The sequence below is a fragment of the Podarcis vaucheri genome (genome assembly GCF_965113315.1).
Source record: "Podarcis vaucheri genome assembly, chromosome: 4".
NCBI classification, from domain to species: domain Eukaryota; kingdom Metazoa; phylum Chordata; class Lepidosauria; order Squamata; family Lacertidae; genus Podarcis; species Podarcis vaucheri.
This window is the reverse complement of record NC_138762.1, coordinates 18799943-18816705: the sequence shown is the minus strand read 5'-3', so window position 1 is coordinate 18816705 and position 16763 is coordinate 18799943. Positions and strand designations below refer to the sequence as shown.

Genomic DNA, 16763 nt, shown 5'->3' with positions numbered 1-16763 from the left:
ATCCCATGTTGCGTCCTTGCCTTTTCGTCACAAGCTGAACCAAACACCAATGCTTAATATTTGCAAGGTGCTTCAAGAGTTTCAAATGAATTGCGTAGCCCCAAATTTCTCACCTAGAATTTGCAGGTGTCGCTCCTTTGCGCCCCTCTTTTTGTGCTCCACGAAATCTCCACTTTTGTATTCTCTATAAACCGCCTTCTTGTACTTTGAACCAATGAGGCCTTCACCTTGGCTCACAAAGACATGTCCGTAGCTTGAAAACATTTTACAAGGCGAGAAAACAGTTTAGAAGTTCCCCAAAATATTTACCATTCTTAAGCAGAATAATAAAAAGTGAGGCAGTGATAGAAAGATGGCGACACTTGAAGAGACAAACTGTGTTCTGAATAGCTGGACAGTGAAATTTGTTGGCCTTGTTTACCCCAGGATGTGAGAGGGCCGAAACGGAAATAGCTGAAGCGATGCACAGTGCAATCCTATGCACATTTACCTCAGCTGCAAGTCCCATTGTGTTCAATAGGGTTTACTTCAAGATAAAGGTACCTTGGGTTGCAATTCTCTGCAAAACCTACTTGGAATTAAGTTCCATTGAATAGCAGAGCATACTTCTAAGTAAATATACATAAGCTCAGGCTGCAAGTGTCTAATTTCTAAAGACAAAAGGCTCAAATCTGCCAGGAAGCCATGACCTGTGACCCGGAAACAAAGGACGATGCTGTGAATTTTGGTTCTCTCGGGTTGTCTTTTTTCCACATTTTAATCCACCTCTACCTTTCAATATCAGTTTGCTATTTTCTTTTATTTTAGAAAAATAAATCCTTATGAATACTTGTTAGCATTTTAGTGTGAGTTTATTTTAATAAATATGCAGTTTTGACCAATATGCACATTTCTGCAAGCAATTTACCCCCGTGCAACACATTTCTGCATGCTATCTTCACTAACATATGCATTTTTCTGTGCTTTCCCTTAACATAATGCATTTATATATATTTTTTAAAACACATTGTTGAGTTGAAGAACTGTATCATGAAATTCAGAGGACTGTGAATCTCAAAGGACAGCTGGGCTTTGGTTCACAAATTAGATCCAGAAGTGAGAATTTGGCAGTTTATCCTATCAAAATCAAATTTGTCCCTTATCTGTACCTTTCCTCTTTGCTCACTGCCTCCGCCCTCTGCTCTGCTCTGTTCTTATCGGGGGCATAGTCCCACTCCATTTCTTCGGCAGCAATATAATATGTTCTCATGGTTCCATAGTGCCTCCCATCGTGAGGTGTTTTGCCACAGGGCTTAACTTCATAAAGCTCCTTCATCCCTCCTGTAAAGTGATCGAACGTCCTGCAAACCAACTGGAAAGTCCCTGAAAGGAAATTGTGACATTTATCACCATGCTAGCTGCTCGAGGAGATGGCTGTTGGTGTTATTGCACTTCAAATCACTGCACCAAAAGCAGAAATACAGCACCTCTCTGCCTGCCGGCTACAATCTAAAGCGAAGAGACAATATATATTAGTGTGGGGAATGAAATAAAAGGGAAGGCTGTTCAGCTGGAGTGTAAGCCAAGGTGAACAGAGAGCATAAGCTGTCAGGAGGCATGCGACTGTAGAAAGCTAGAAAAGCAAAAGGGTGCAGGTGGGGAATAGAGAAGGCGATCAAAGATTTGACAAGAAGATTTGAACCAGTAGAGTGAAGGATCCAGGGAGGAGTTTGTAGCAGAAGATTGGATTATTTCACACAGAATCACAGAATTGTAAAGCTGGACGGGACCCGAGGGTCATCTATCCCAACCCCCCCCCCCGCAATGCAGGAATATGCAGGTGGATCAAACCTGTGACCATGATGTTATCAGCACCATGCTCTAACAGACTGTGGTGGTACGTTTACATTTTAAATGTTTTACTCCCGTTGCGAACTGCCCACGGAATGTGATCAAAGGAGGGTATAAAAATGCTTTACACACATATATACATATGGATGGGGACACAGGTGGCGCTGTGGTCTAAACCACTGAACCTCCTGGGCTTGCGGATTGGAAGGTCAGCGGTTCGAATCTGCTCAACGGTAGTGAGCTCCCGTTGCTCTGTCCCAGCTTCTGCCAACCTAGCAGTTTGAAAGCATGCCAGTGCAAGTAGATAAACAGGTAAACGACATTTCCATGCACTCTGGCACTCATCACGGTCTTCCGTGCACCAGTAGCAGTTGTAGTCATGCTGGCCACATGACCTGGAAAGCTGTCTGTGGACAAATGCCAGCTCCCTCGGCCTGAAAAGCAAGATGAGCGCCGCAACCCCATAGTTGTCTTTGACTGGACTTAATCGTCCAGGGGTCCTTTACCTTTTTACCTTTCCCTATACATATGGATATAGAAGGAAGACTTTGCTGCAGATTCTGCAGCGGCCTCTTTCAGCTGTGTTTTGCCCTTGTATAACTTGATGGATGGAGATGCACACATGCGGAAGGCACTCCCTTACAACATAGCACTGACAATAGTATTATTGCAATGTTGACTATAACATAGCAGTGTCCTGCATTGCATCAATGCTATGTCCTCTGGCTCAAGCAGTTTATAAATCAATTGATACACTGATACTTCAAAGTAGAGGCTCAATGAGCGTATGGATGCTACAGCAACATTTACAGTGTTCTAAACATTCATAACTCAGTGAGCATTCCAATGATTTGATTTATCAATGCACATGGTGACAGCTTTGTAGTCGCATGGAGAAAGCATGCTCAGGTCCCACTCCCAAAAACCTACCTACTTGGTCTGGCTGCATCAGGGCTGTTGCTGACGTGTGAGGGAACAAGGCAAGGGTATCCCTGGTTGTGCCACCCAAGTGAATGGTGTTCCCTTCGAAATGAACACCATGCATGTCTGTTTCCGTGCCTAGTCCAATACTATGCCAAGAAACCTTGTCATCCTTGCACATGGTGAGTCCGGGCAGGTTCCCAAACAGATAGCCGTTGACAGCTGAAAGTAGAAAAAACACTCGACATCTCAGAATACTGTGCTTTTGCAAACCCACAACTGAATTTGCTCATATTCACCTGCTCGTTACCCTTGCCTCTCTGCTCCTCTGTTCTCACCTACTGGCAGATTTTAGGGCTCAACTACACATTATACTGGGACGTGGGTGGAGCTGTGGGTTAGAATCATAGAATCATAGAATCATAGAGTTGGAAGAGACCACAAGGGCCATCGAGTCCAACCCCCTGCCAAGCAGGAAACACCATCAGAGCACTCCTGACTTATGGTTGTCAAGCCTCTGCTTAAAGACCTCCAAAGTAGGAGACTCCACCACACTCCTTGGCAGCAAATTCCACTGTCGAACAGCTCTTACTGTCAGGAAGTTCTTCCTAATGTTTAGGTGGAATCTTCTTTCTTGTAGTTTGGATCCATTGCTCCGTGTCCGCTTCTCCGGAGCAGCAGAAAACAACCTTTCTCCCTCCTCTATGTGACATCCTTTTATATATTTGAACATGGCTATCATATCACCCCTTAACCTCCTCTTCTCCAGGCTAAACATGCCCAGCTCCCTTAGCCGTTCCTCATAAGGCATCGTTTCCAGGCCTTTGACCATTTTGGTTGCCCTCCTCTGGACACGTTCCAGTTTGTCAGTGTCCTTCTTGAATTGTGGTGCCCAGAACTGGACACAGTACTCCAGGTGAGGTCTGACCAGAGCAGAATACAGTGGCACTATTACTTCCCTTGATCTAGATGCTATACTCCTATTGATGCAGCCCAGAATTGCATTGGCTTTTTTAGCTGCCGCGTCACACTGTTGGCTCATGTCAAGTTTGTGGTCAACCAAGACTCCTAGATCCTTTTCACATGTACTGCTCTCAAGCCAGGTGTCACCCATCTTGTATTTGTGCCTCTCATTTTTTTTGCCCAAGTGCAATACTTTACATTTCTCCCTGTTAAAATTCATCTTGTTTATTTTTGCCCAGTTCTCTAATCTGTCAAGGTCGTTTTGAAGTGTGATCCTGTCCTCTGGGGTGTTAGCCACCCCTCCCAGTTTGGTGTCATCTGCAAATTTGATCAGGATGCCCTTGAGTCCATCATCCAAGTCGTTGATAAAGATGTTGAATAAGACCGGGCCCAAGACAGAACCCTGTGGCACCCCACTAGTCACTCTTCTCCAGGATGAAGAGGAACCATTGATGAGCACCCTTTGGGTTCGGTCAGTCAGCCAGTTACAAATCCACTGAGTGGTAGCATAGTCAAGACCGCATTTTACCAGCTTCTTTACAAGAATATCATGGGGCACCTTGTCAAATGCCTTGCTGAAATCAAGGTAGGCTACATCCACTGCGTTCCCTTCATCTACCAGGCTTGTAATTCTGTCAAAAAACGAGATCAGGTTAGTCTGACATGACTTATTTTTCAGAAATCCATGCTGACTATTGGTGATCACAGCATTCCTTTCTAGGTGCTCACAGACTGTTTGCTTAATGATCTGCTCCAGAATCTTCCCTGCTATTGATGTCAGACTGACTGGGCGGTAATTATTTGGGTCCTCTCTTTTCCCCTTTTTGAAAATAGGGACAACATTTGCCCTCCTCCAGTCTGCCGGGACTTCGCCTGTTCTCCAGGAATTCTCAAAGATGACTGCCAGTGGTTCTGAGATCACATCTGCCAGTTCTTTTAATACTCTTGGATGCAGTTCATCTGGCCCTGGAGACTTGAATACATCTAAACTAGCCAAGTATTCTTGTACTATCTCCTTAGTTATTCTGGGCTGTGTTTCCTTTGCTGAATCATTTGCTCCAAATTCTTCAGGTCGGGCATTGTTTTCTTTATCTGAGAAGACTGAGGCAAAGAAGGCATTGAGTAGTTCAGCCCTTTCTGTGTCCCCTGTTTGCATTTCACCATCTTCTCCTCTGAGTGATCCCATTGTTTCTTTGTTCTTCCTTTTGCTACGAACATACCCATAAAAGCCTTTTTTGTTGCTTTTAACCTCTCTAGCAAGCCTGAGTTCATTCTGTGCTTTAGCTTTTCTGACTTTGTGTCTACACGTGCTGGCTATTTGTTTGAATTCCTCTTTGGTGGTTTCCCCCCTTTTCCATTTTTTGTACACATCCTTTTTTAATCTTAATTCAGTTAAAAGTTCTTTAGATAGCCACCCTGGCTTCTTTAGGCACCTTCCATGTTTCCGTCTCATTGGTATTGCCTGATGTTGTGCTTTTAGTATCTCCCTCTTAACAAACTCCCAGCCATCATGAACTCCCTTTCCTTTTAGTATTGTTGTCCATGGGATCTCACCCAGCACTTCCCTAAGTTTTATGAAGTCGGCTTTCTTAAAGTCAAGAAATTGAGCCCTAGTATGCTTGGCTGCTCCTTTCCGCTGTATAGTAAACTTCAGAAGAGCATGATCACTCGCGCCTAATGATCCTTCCACTTCTACCCCACTAACCAGGTCATCAACATTGGTTAGGACCAGATCTAAAATGGCTGTTCCTCTTGTTGCTTCTCCCACTTTCTGGACAATGAAGTTGTCTGCAAGGCCAGTGAGGAATCTGTTTGACCTTATGCTCTTGGCTGAGTTTGACGTCCAACAAATATCCGGGTAATTGAAGTCGCCCATTACTACTATCTCCCTTCCTTTTGCATGCTTGGCCATCTGTTCCAGGAAGGCATCATCTATGTCCTCCGTTTGGCTTGGGGATCTATAGTAAACTCCCACAATGAGGTCTCTGTTATTCTTCTCTCCCTTAATTTTGACCCAAATGCTCTCACTTTGGCTTTGAGGATCTAAATCTTGGATCTCTTCACAGGTATACACATCCCTGACATATAACGCCACTCCTCCTCCTTTCTTGTCTGGTCTGTTTCTCTGAAATAGATTGTATCCCCCCATTATTACATTCCAATCGTGGGACTTATCCCACCAGGTTTCAGTGATGCCTATTATGTCATATTTAGTTTGCTGTACCAAGAGCTCAAGCTCATCTTGTTTATTTCCCATGCTTTGCGCATTAGTGTACAGACATTGAAGTCCATTAATCATTCCCCCGTGTCTCTTATTTAAGGATTTTTTCCTCCCACCACTAAGTCCGCGTGCTGTTTGCTCCGTTTGGTCTATGACATTTGGATGATCATCTTCATTAATTGATAGACTCCTACCTTCAGGAGCACTGTCTCCCTCCCCCACATTAGTCAGTTTAAAGCCCTCCTGATGAGGTTTCTGAGATTTTTGGCAAAAACATTTCTCCCAACCGTTGTGAGGTGCAGCCCATCACTTGCCAGAAGTCCATCTTCAAGAAACTGCAGTCCGTGATCTAAGAATCCAAACCGTTCCTGTTTACACCATTTGCGAAGCCAGCTGTTCACTTCCACTATTTTCCCCTCTCTCCCTGGGCCACGTCGTTCAACTGGGAGGACAGATGAGATGACAATTTGGTTAAACCACAGAGCCTAGGACTTGCCGATCAGAAGGTCGGCGGTTCGAATCCCCGCGACGGGGTGAGCTGCCGTTGCTCGGTCCCTGCTCCTGCCAACCTAGCAGTTCAAAAGCACGTCAAAGTGGAAGTAGATAAATAGGTACCACTTCGGTGGGAAGGTAAACAGCGTTTCCATGCGCTGCTCTGGTTTGCCAGAAGCAGCTTAGTCATGCTGGCCACATGACCTGGAAGCTGTACCCCGGCTCCCTCGGCCAATAAAGTGAGATTAGCGCTGCAACCCCAGAGTCGGCCACGACTGGACCTAATGGTCAGGGGTCCCTTTACCTTTACCTTACACATTATACACAAATGTGCAAGAAATGTGCCCCGGGCCCACCAGGGGAAAGGGTGATTAAGATCTGTTCCAGTGGCCAGAAAGGCTTCCCCTGCCTTAAGGAATAGTTGACCCGGCTAACAAGGGATGAACATTCACCTCTGCCAGAACTGATCATGTCTTGGGAGGTTCTGTGAGGAGAGAAGTGATTGGGCTCTAGATTTTGGTTGCCTTGGTGAGGCTACTAGGTGGATTCAATCCACCTTTGATTGACATCAAAGATACAGCTGTCATTTTCAAGATGACACCACATCCTCTGGGCACAATAAACATGAGTTCACTTACATGTGTAAGTAACTCTGGGTGCATCATTAGGGTAATGCACAATCATTTATGTGCCATTTTGGTTCACAGGAATGCTCACAAACTCAATGTATAATGAACTCATTCAGTTTAGTTCATGTCCTGTGAACTTGGCACCTATCTGCCGGAGGCAAAGAAGCTGTCTAGAGAACTTCATTAATGCTTGCCTGCTTTATTATTAACAGGACCAAGTCATCTCTGAACTTGTCCTCCAAATAATTCAGATCTTGCAGATAGGATACTAATAGGCAGCAGCGGCTTGAGTTTTCATCCAGACTGCGTTGTAGCATTTAACACAACCCTACAATTAAGTTCGCAGAAGACAATGGTTTACATTTCTTCCTGGCTTGCTGTCCTGACACGCAGGTCAGTCCTTTGTGGCCTCCTTGAAAAAAATACCAAACTTTTGCAAAGTTTCCCTAGAAGTGCCTTTTGCTGGTCCTAGGCAAGTAAGCTTGATTTAACACTTCTTTGACTTCAAGCTAAGTTTGTATGTTCATGGAGTTTTCTTGGCAGGGATACTGGAGTGGCTTGCCGCTTCCTAGAATCATAGAATCATAGAATCATAGAGTTGGAAGAGACCACAAGGGCCATCGAGTCCAACCCCCTGCCAAGCAGGAAACACCATCAAAGCACTCCTGACATATGGTTGTCAAGCCTCTGCTTAAAGACCTCCAAAGTAGGAGACTCCACCACACTCCTTGGCAGCAAATTCCACTGTCAAACAGCTCTTACTGTCAGGAAGTTCTTCCTAATGTTTAGGTGGAATCTTCTTTCTTGTAGTTTGGATCCATTGCTCCGTGTCCGCTTCTCTGGAGCAGTAGAAAACAACCTTTCTCCCTCCTCTATGTGACATCCTTTTATATATTTGAACATGGCTATCATATCACCCCTTAACCTCCTCTTCTCCAGGCTAAACATGCCCAGCTCCCTTAGCCGTTCCTCATAAGGCATCGTTTCCAGGCCTTTGACCATTTTGGTTGCCCTCCTCTGGACACGTTCCAGTTTGTCAGTGTCCTTCTTGAATTGTGGTGCCCAGAACTGGACACAGTACTCCAGGTGTGGTCTGACCAGAGCAGAATACAGTGGCACTATTACTTCCCTTGATCTAGATGCTATACTCCTATTGATGCAGCCCAGAATTGCATTGGCTTTTTTAGCTGCCGCGTCACACTGTTGGCTCATGTCAAGTTTGTGGTCAACCAAGACTCCTAGATCCTTTTCACATGTACTGCTCTCAAACCAGGTGTCACCCATCTTGTATTTGTGCCTCTCATTTTTTTTGCCCAAGTGCAATACTTTACATTTCTCCCTGTTAAAATTCATCTTGTTTGTTTTTGCCCAGTTCTCTAATCTGTCAAGGTCGTTTTGAAGTGTGATCCTGTCCTCTGGGGTGTTAGCCACCCCTCCCAGTTTGGTGTCATCTGCAAATTTGATCAGGATGCCCTTGAGTCCATCATCCAAGTCATTGATAAAGATGTTGAATAAGACCGGGCCCAAGACAGAACCCTGTGGCACCCCACTAGTCACTCTTCTCCAGGATGAAGAGGAACCATTGATGAGCACCCTTTGGGTTTGGTCAGTCAGCCAGTTACAAATCCACTGAGTGGTAGCAGAGTCAAGACCGCATTTTACCAGCTTCTTTACAAAAATATCATGGGGCACCTTGTCAAATGCCTTGCTGAAATCAAGGTAGGCTACATCCACTGCGTTCCCTTCATCTACCAGGCTTGTAATTCTGTCAAAAAACGAGATCAGGTTAGTCTGACATGACTTATTTTTCAGAAATCCATGCTGACTATTGGTAATCACAGCATTCCTTTCTAGGTGCTCACAGACTGTTTGCTTAATGATCTGCTCCAGAATCTTCCCTGGTATTGATGTCAGACTGACTGGGCGGTAATTATTTGGGTCCTCTCTTTTCCCCTTTTTGAAAATAGGGACAACATTTGACCTCCTCCAGTCTGCCGGGACTCCGCCTGTTCTCCAGGAATTCTCAAAGATGACTGCCAGTGGTTCTGAGATCACATCTGCCAGTTCTTTTAATACTCTTGGATGCAGTTCATCTGGCCCTGGAGACTTGAATACATCTAAACTAGCCAAGTATTCTTGTACTATCTCCTTAGTTATTCTGGGCTGTGTTTCCTTTGCTGAATCATTTGCTCCAAATTCTTCAGGTCAGGCATTGTTTTCTTTATCGGAGAAGACTGAGGCAAAGAAGGCATTGAGGAGTTCAGCCCTTTCTGTGTCCCCTGTTTGCATTTCACCATCTTCTCCTCTGAGTGACCCCACTGTTTCTTTGTTCTTCCTTTTGCTACGAACATACCCATAAAAGCCTTTTTTGTTGCTTTTAACCTCTCTAGCAAGCCTGAGTTCATTCTGTGCTTTAGCTTTTCTGACTTTGTGTCTACACGTGCTGGCTATTTGTTTGAATTCCTCTTTGGTGGTTTCCCCCCTTTTCCATTTTTTGTACACATCCTTTTTTAATCTTAACTCAGTTAAAAGTTCTTTAAAGAAGCCAGGGTGGCTATCTAAAGAACTTTTAACTGAGTTAAGATTAAAAAAGGTGCTCCAGGTGGATCACGTTTAGTCAAAACTCTCCACTATGACCTGTCCGTCTTGGGTGGCCCTGCATGGCATAGCTCATAGCTTCTCTGAGTTATTCAAGCCCCTTCGCCACAACAAGGCAGTGATCCACGACAAGGCTGCATATTGTCTCCCTGCTTATTTAACTTATATGCAGAATTCATCATGCAAAGGCTGGACTGGATGAATCCCAAACTGGAATTAAGATTGCCAGAAGAAATATCAACAACCACAGATATGCAGATGACACAACTTTGATGGTAAAGAACCTCTTAAAAGTGGAGAGCGCAAAATATGGTCTGAAGCTTAACATCAAAAAAACTAAGATCATGGCCAATGGTCCCATCACCTCCTGGCAAACAGAAGGGGAAGAAATGGAGGCAGTGAGAGATTTTACTTTCTTGGCCTCCATGATCACTGCAGATGGTGACAGCAGTCACGAAATTAAAAGAAGCCTGCTTCTTGGGAGAAAAGCATTAACAAACCTAGACAGCATCTTAAAAAGCAGAGACATCACCTTGCCAACAAAGGTCCGTATAGTTAAAGCTATGGTTTTCCCAGTAGTGATGTATGGAAATGAGAGCTGGACCATAAAGAAGGCTGATCGCTGAAGAATTGATGCTTTTGAATTATGGTGCTGGAGGAGACTCTTGAGAGTCCCATGGACTGCAAGAAGATCAAACCTATCCATTCTGAAGGAAATCAGCCCTGAGTGCTCACTGGAAGGGCAGATCTTGAAGTTGAGGATCCAATACTTTGGCCACCTCATGAGAAGAGAAGACTCCATGGAAAACACCCTGATGTTGGGAAAGATGGCGGGCACAAGGAGAAGGGGACGACAGAGGACGAGGTGGCTTGACCATGTTCTTGAAGCTACCAGCATGAGTTTGACCAAACTGCGGGAGGCAGTGCAAGACAGGAGTGCCTGGCGTGCTCTGGTCCATGGGGTCACGAAGAGTCGGACACGACTAAACAACAACAACAACAACAACAACAACAAAGTCTGTATGCATTTCATAAAGATGCAATACATCTGAAGAAAGTTGGCAGTCAGACACTGCAGCTCATTCTGCAAATTTCAGCAACAGACATGGTACCTCAATGGCACTGCCATGGTCAGTATTTTGTGGGAAGGGTTCAAGTGAATACCGGGAGAATTGATTAAAGTGCTCTGTCACCCTAATGCAACAAATCCACTTAAAAAAGAAACTGACTCCAATTAGAAAAGTCATGGGGAAGTGCGTTGGAATGAACAAATAGTGTGGAATGAAGAAATGACTTATGAAAAGGCATATAAACAAAAGCAAATCAGGCTGGATGCTCATTGTCGTTTAATCTCCCACAAAAAAAATCATAATGAATGCTCAATAAAGGCCAGACATAGTCTAAGTACTGTGTAAGCTTTGTGCAAGCAAATCAGGATGGAAGCTCGATAAACAGGTTGTTTGGAGAAGCCCTATGCTCTTCCCCTAGGACCTAATTCTGCCCTCATTTCTCTTTCATAATGGATACCTCTGCTACAAACCAATACCCAATGGTGATTTTTTTTTTTTTACCATACCGTGCATTCTGTTGGATTCCTGGAAATCCTCATCTTCCTTATTAACTTTGGATGGATCACCAGTGAAGGAATTGATGTTTGTGTCAAGATAGAAACTCAAGTTCTCATCAAATACTGTAAACAGTAGGTAGAATTCTTTGTCTATTCCTTTCTGCAGTCAAAAAACAAATATGCGTTAGGTGGGGAAAAACATTTCCACTTTTTTCTTTAAGCAGGAGATCAGAATCATTACGCTAGAATCTTTCATCAATGAAATAACATTCCAGTGCTAAATTTTGAACTTTCTCTAGTATTAAATACAGAGCTATAAAATACTCTACAATAGCTTCAGGAATCTCTCCCACTCAACATTAAAGAAAGTTTGCATGGCCCTTATTATTATTATTATTATTATTATTATTATTATTATTATTTATTTATACCCCACCCATCTGACTGAGTTTCCCCAATACAGTATTAAATATTAAAAGCTTCCCTTAACAGGGCTGCCTTTCAGATGTCTTCTAAAAGTCAAATAGTTATTTCCTTGATATTTGGTGGGTGGGTGTTCCACAGGGTGGGTGCAACTACCAAGAAGGCCCTCTGCCTGGTTCCCTGTAACCTCACTTCTCGAAATGAGGGAACTGCCTGAAGGCCCTTGGCGCTGGACCTCAGTGTCCAGGCTGAACAATGGGGGTGGAGATGCTTCTTCAGGTATACTGGGCCGAGGCCATTTAGGATTTTAAAGGTCAGCACCAACACTCTGCTCTTAAAGAGCAAGCTTTTCCCATCATGGATAACCTGTGCTATATATTATACAGAAAACGTACTGTGCTATTTAAAAACAAAACTAGAACATGTCCCTGGACTAACTGCTGTTTCACAGGTTTAACCACCTAGAAAATGACGTTCTTAAAACAGCTCCTAATTGTGCATACTGAATTAAAAGGATTAACCAAATTGAAGGAGAAAAAATCTCTTTGACAGGATTATAAAACTAGTCCAAGAGGTTTTGGTTAGAAATAAACGTGTCTACATTGATTGGTAGCATTTTTCCAAGGTTTCAGGGAGGCATCTTTCCCAGCCTAACTGAAGATCCTAGAGATTGAAGCTTTTAGCTTTGTGCACTCCCTCTAAGCAGCAGTGTTTCCTCATCTGATTATGCACCTATGTGGTCATTCCACACTTGGTTTGAATCCCTTCCACCTCAACGATTTTCTGATATGTGGGTGTTCACATTCAACAAATGTGAAATATGTGTACACAAAGTCATACATTTATTGACACGTAACATTCAACAAAAGGGACGCAGGTGGCACTGTGGGTTAAACCACAGAGCCTAGGACTTGCCGATCAGAAGGTTGGTTGTTCGAATCCCCGCGACGGGGTGAGCTCCCGTTGCTCAGTCCCTGCTCCTGCCAACCTAGCAGTTCGAAAGCACCTCAAAGTGCAAGTAGATAAATGGGTACTGCTCCAGCGGGAAGGTAAATGGCACTTCTGTGCGCTGCTCTGGTTTGCCAGAAGTGGTTTAGTCATGCTAGCCATATGACCCGGAAGCTGTACGCCGGCTCCCTCAGCCAATAGAGATGAGCGCCGCAACCCCAGAGTCGGCCACGACTGGACCTAATGGTCAGGGGTCCCTTTACCTTTACCTTTTAACATTCAACGAGTGTACTGTACAAGGTAGTGTACACAGGTTTGGTGCCATACATGGAACGAGTCTGCCCCTGCGGCTTGATGGAGGTAGAAACTCCCTCTCATGTCTTGTTACGCTGCCGTTTCTATGGGGGTATATACTCGGTATTTATCACTCCTGTTATACAAAAATCTCCAAATGGGTTCGAACTTCAATGTCTAAAACTCCTGGTAGAGGACAAGGATGTAGAGATCACACTACGGGTGGCCAAATTCTGTGCGACTGCTATAAAACCTAGAGAACAAGCTGTACTACCTGCCCGCCTCCTGTCCCCCCAAAACAGTACTTCTGTCTTGTCAGGATTCAACCTCAATCTGTTAGCCGCCATCCAACCTCCAACCGCCTCCAGGCACAAAACCTGCACCACCTCTGACCATTGGCCATGCTGCAGGGTAGGGATATCTGTGACCCCCTCCCAGGTGTTGCTGGACTCAACCTTCTTCCAGCCCCAGTCTACAGGGCCAATGCTCAGGGAGGATGTGAGTCAACAACATCTGGAGGAGCACAGTTCCCCACCCCTACAAAGAGATCATTTGTGGAAGGGTTTATAAAAACAGATGATTAATCAATAAACCAATGATGAAATGTTTCAGATGTACAATTAATTACAGCTTCTGAAATAAATATAAGTATTGTAACCGGTCTTAACTGTTCAGTTCCTGGGTAGCTGTGACTACAATAAGACAACTACAGCATCTTCTTCCGGCAACCTGGGTAGCAAAAACTTTATGGGACTCGAAACAGTCATCGTTCAGTCTGAACACTTGTAATTTTCTTAATTTAGATGTGAAAGGTTCAGATTTCACTTCATCTAAATTATTCAGCGTCAAAGTCATTTGGCTCATGATGTCTCTCAGACCTTTTTCTACGGTAAACGTCACAAAAAGTCTCTTTCCCAATTTGGACTCTGATCACAAACCATTCTATAGCACCTCCAAGGATAAAAAAGAAAGGGAGAAATCTATATACTCCAAAGTGTTGCTTTCCAGGCACCATGTTCAAGAGTAGTTTTATTTTATGTTCGACAAGCATTTTACATAGGAACTTAACCCTTGCAAGGCAGTGGTTGATCCTTGCAACTTCCTATTTGTGTTTCTATGCCTGGGATACAACCCAGTCAGCTTCACATCAACAAGTGAGAAATAAAGACTCCACTGCAATATCAAATCATTTCTGCAACATTCAGTGTATAAACAGAATCTTCAGCATCCTCCATGAATTTTGTCTAAACCCAGGGCCAACCCATGCATGAGACAAGGCGAGGCGACTGCCTCTGGTGGAAGGATCCATAGGGGCAGCAGATTCCCTTGTTATCTCTTTTTCTTGTTGTGAGCTTCGAAGGGGCATTTGATTAGAGACTCTTGGAGGCCCAAAACGGAAGTAGAAAATGATTTTTCTGATCATACGTTCTTATGTTGTAAGTAGACCCAATCAATATAATTCAGTTCAGATCTGGATTTGCTTAACATGCTACTCTTTGGGCTCAGCGAACGCTCTCAGCCATTCAAAATGCATGGATCAATCAGAATTAGTACCTGTGTTCCGTCTGGTTCCAAAGCATTCTTCTTGCAGATTATTAGAGGCCCCACAAGACCAGACTGGGTGTCCATGACAGGATCGTTTGCTGAATAATACAGGTAGGTGAGACACGGCGGATCATCGCCCGTTGGGCCGACACTTTCAGGAACTCTCCATTTGTATTTAAAGGTCTCGCCGGGTTTAACATAAGCCCCCGGCTTCTGGTGCCCTAAAAATAAAAGGAGGTGGAAAAGCACCCTTCCAGAAGAAACTCGTGGTAACACCCACAGAATAATAAAAGAAGACAATTCAAGTAAATATCTTCATAGAAAGAAATGGGATTTAACTGAGTAACTGTAGTTGGATCAGACTAATTTTTCCATGTGACTCCCCTCCCCCTTTTTGGATGACAAGCCAGTATCTTTCTCTTCCTCTATTTTGACTGTTAGATTGTTTAGGCTGTTCTTCACGCAGCTGTGTTACCTAAGAAATTTGTACACTGCTTTAGGCATGCTTTTTTCCCCCATGAAAAAGCAGTGTAAAAATGTATAAATATGTACTGTGGTATCTTGGGTTACATACCTTCAGGTTACATGCTCTGCTAACCCAGAAATAGTGATTCAGGTTAAGAACTTTGCTTCAGGATAAGAACAGAAATCGGGCTCCGGCGGCACAGCGGCAGCAGGAGGCCCCATTAGCTAAAGTGGTGCTTCAGGTTAAGAACAGACTTCCGGAACGAATTAAGTACCTAACCCGAGGTACCACTGTATTGTTTCATGCCACTCTAATCTCCAAGCCGTGCGGGACTCTAGGGCTTTCTGCTCTCATCTGGTTTCCTTGGAACGAAGGTGGATGGAGACTGCGGTGTCTCTGGGATATAATATTTTATGTTAAGATATGCACAGCCTGAGCAAAGGATGGGGGAGGCTCACAGCATGGACACCCCCAAAAGATCTTGCTCCTCCATTCATCACAGATTTGGACCCAGCACAGAGCAATACACCAGAGAAGCGGACACGGAGCAATGGATCCAAACTACAAGCAAGAAGATTCCACCTAAACATTAGGAAGAACTTCCTGACAGTAAGAGCTGTTCGACAGTGGAATTTGCTGCCAAGGAGCGTGGTGGAGTCTCCTTCTTTGGAGGTCTTTAAGCAGAGGCTTGACAACCATATGTCAGGAGTGCTCTGATGGTGTTTCCTGCTTGGCAGGGGGTTGGACTCGATGGCCCTTGTGGTCTCTTCCAACTCTATGATTCTATGATTCTACCTTCCTCTCTGCAGCTTTCTGCCTCCAGTCCTTTTCTGCTCAGCTGTCACACACCACTCTGGTGATTGTTCTCTGACCAAGCAGCTAGCTGAGGGCTGGGGAAGGCTCCCCCATTTGTTCTATAGCACAGAGCAACTAGTCAGCCCCAAGCCATTACCTAGGCAAAGGGACAGGTTGGGCAAGCTTGCTCTTATAAATTCTACCCCTTACAGATACAGGATCCCAAGAAGTGGAAGGAACTCGGGGCATCATCCAGAATGACCCCCCCCCAAAATCATAACAATATAAATAAATAAATAAAGTTACCATCTTCATAAGGGGCTCCTTCTGACGATTTGCTGAAAGCTACGCCATGAGGCATCATGCTGTAGTTCTTGTCAGCTTTGTTGGCAAAAGTAACCAAAATTGTGTCTCCAACTTCAGCTTTGATAACTGGGCCTGGGGGAGAGCAGGGAAGAGAAATGAGCTGGTTTGAGGAAGGGGGCGCTGAGCTTTAAAACCTCTCCCTGCTTGCCCCCATCCCCTTGGTTAGGGGCATTGCTCAGATGGGAGAAATGTTCTCAGGGTGCCTGGCTGCAACTTCCAATGTGAGAGACTGTAGCGGGACTGAAACCAGTGCCAAAAAAAAAAAAAAAAAACCTCAAAACCACAAGGCGTACCAAGTATGCCAAGGTGAGTGGCGCCTTCTGATTGCTTCTCTTTGCGAGTAAATTTTCCATCGGTGTAGGACACATAATGAACTTTCCAATACTGCCCTCCGATTCGGTCATCCCCTTGTATGAAGAAAGGTGCTGAGTCGCTGTGAGAGAACAAAGTATTGATACCGGTTGCACAGCTGACCACAGATTTGAAATGCTCAATTTAAAGCAAACAGGTAAGATTATGCACAAAATAGATTTATCAATTTGTTTTTTTTGGAGAACCACCTTTCTTCCTGGGAGATCACAGCTGCCGTTTTAGTCTCACAGCAACCCTGTGAGGAACCTTAGACTGATAGGTAGCCATTATCCCAAGGCTAATTAGCCGAAGGGGGAGATAAAGATAAAGATGATATGAGAGACATGGGATTCC

General features: G+C 44.3%; 1 protein-coding gene across 3 annotated transcripts in view; it reads right to left on the bottom strand.

Moving 5' to 3' along the window:
• HEPHL1 (hephaestin like 1) overlaps window positions 1–16763 on the bottom strand; it is a 44061-nt gene that overhangs the window by 9730 nt on the left and 17568 nt on the right. For 2 of the 3 annotated variants that reach the window (XM_082219016.1, XM_082219014.1), the window contains 7 exons: window positions 16352–16491; window positions 15999–16130; window positions 14441–14652; window positions 11231–11381; window positions 2761–2973; window positions 1149–1362; window positions 114–253 (listed from right to left, as the gene is read on the bottom strand). In XM_082219016.1, coding sequence (XP_082075142.1) covers window positions 114–253; window positions 1149–1362; window positions 2761–2973; window positions 11231–11381; window positions 14441–14652; window positions 15999–16130; window positions 16352–16491 — 1202 coding nt within the window. The remainder of the gene's footprint in view (window positions 1–113; window positions 254–1148; window positions 1363–2760; window positions 2974–11230; window positions 11382–14440; window positions 14653–15998; window positions 16131–16351; window positions 16492–16763) is intronic. The other variant, XM_082219015.1, reaches the window with a different exon arrangement.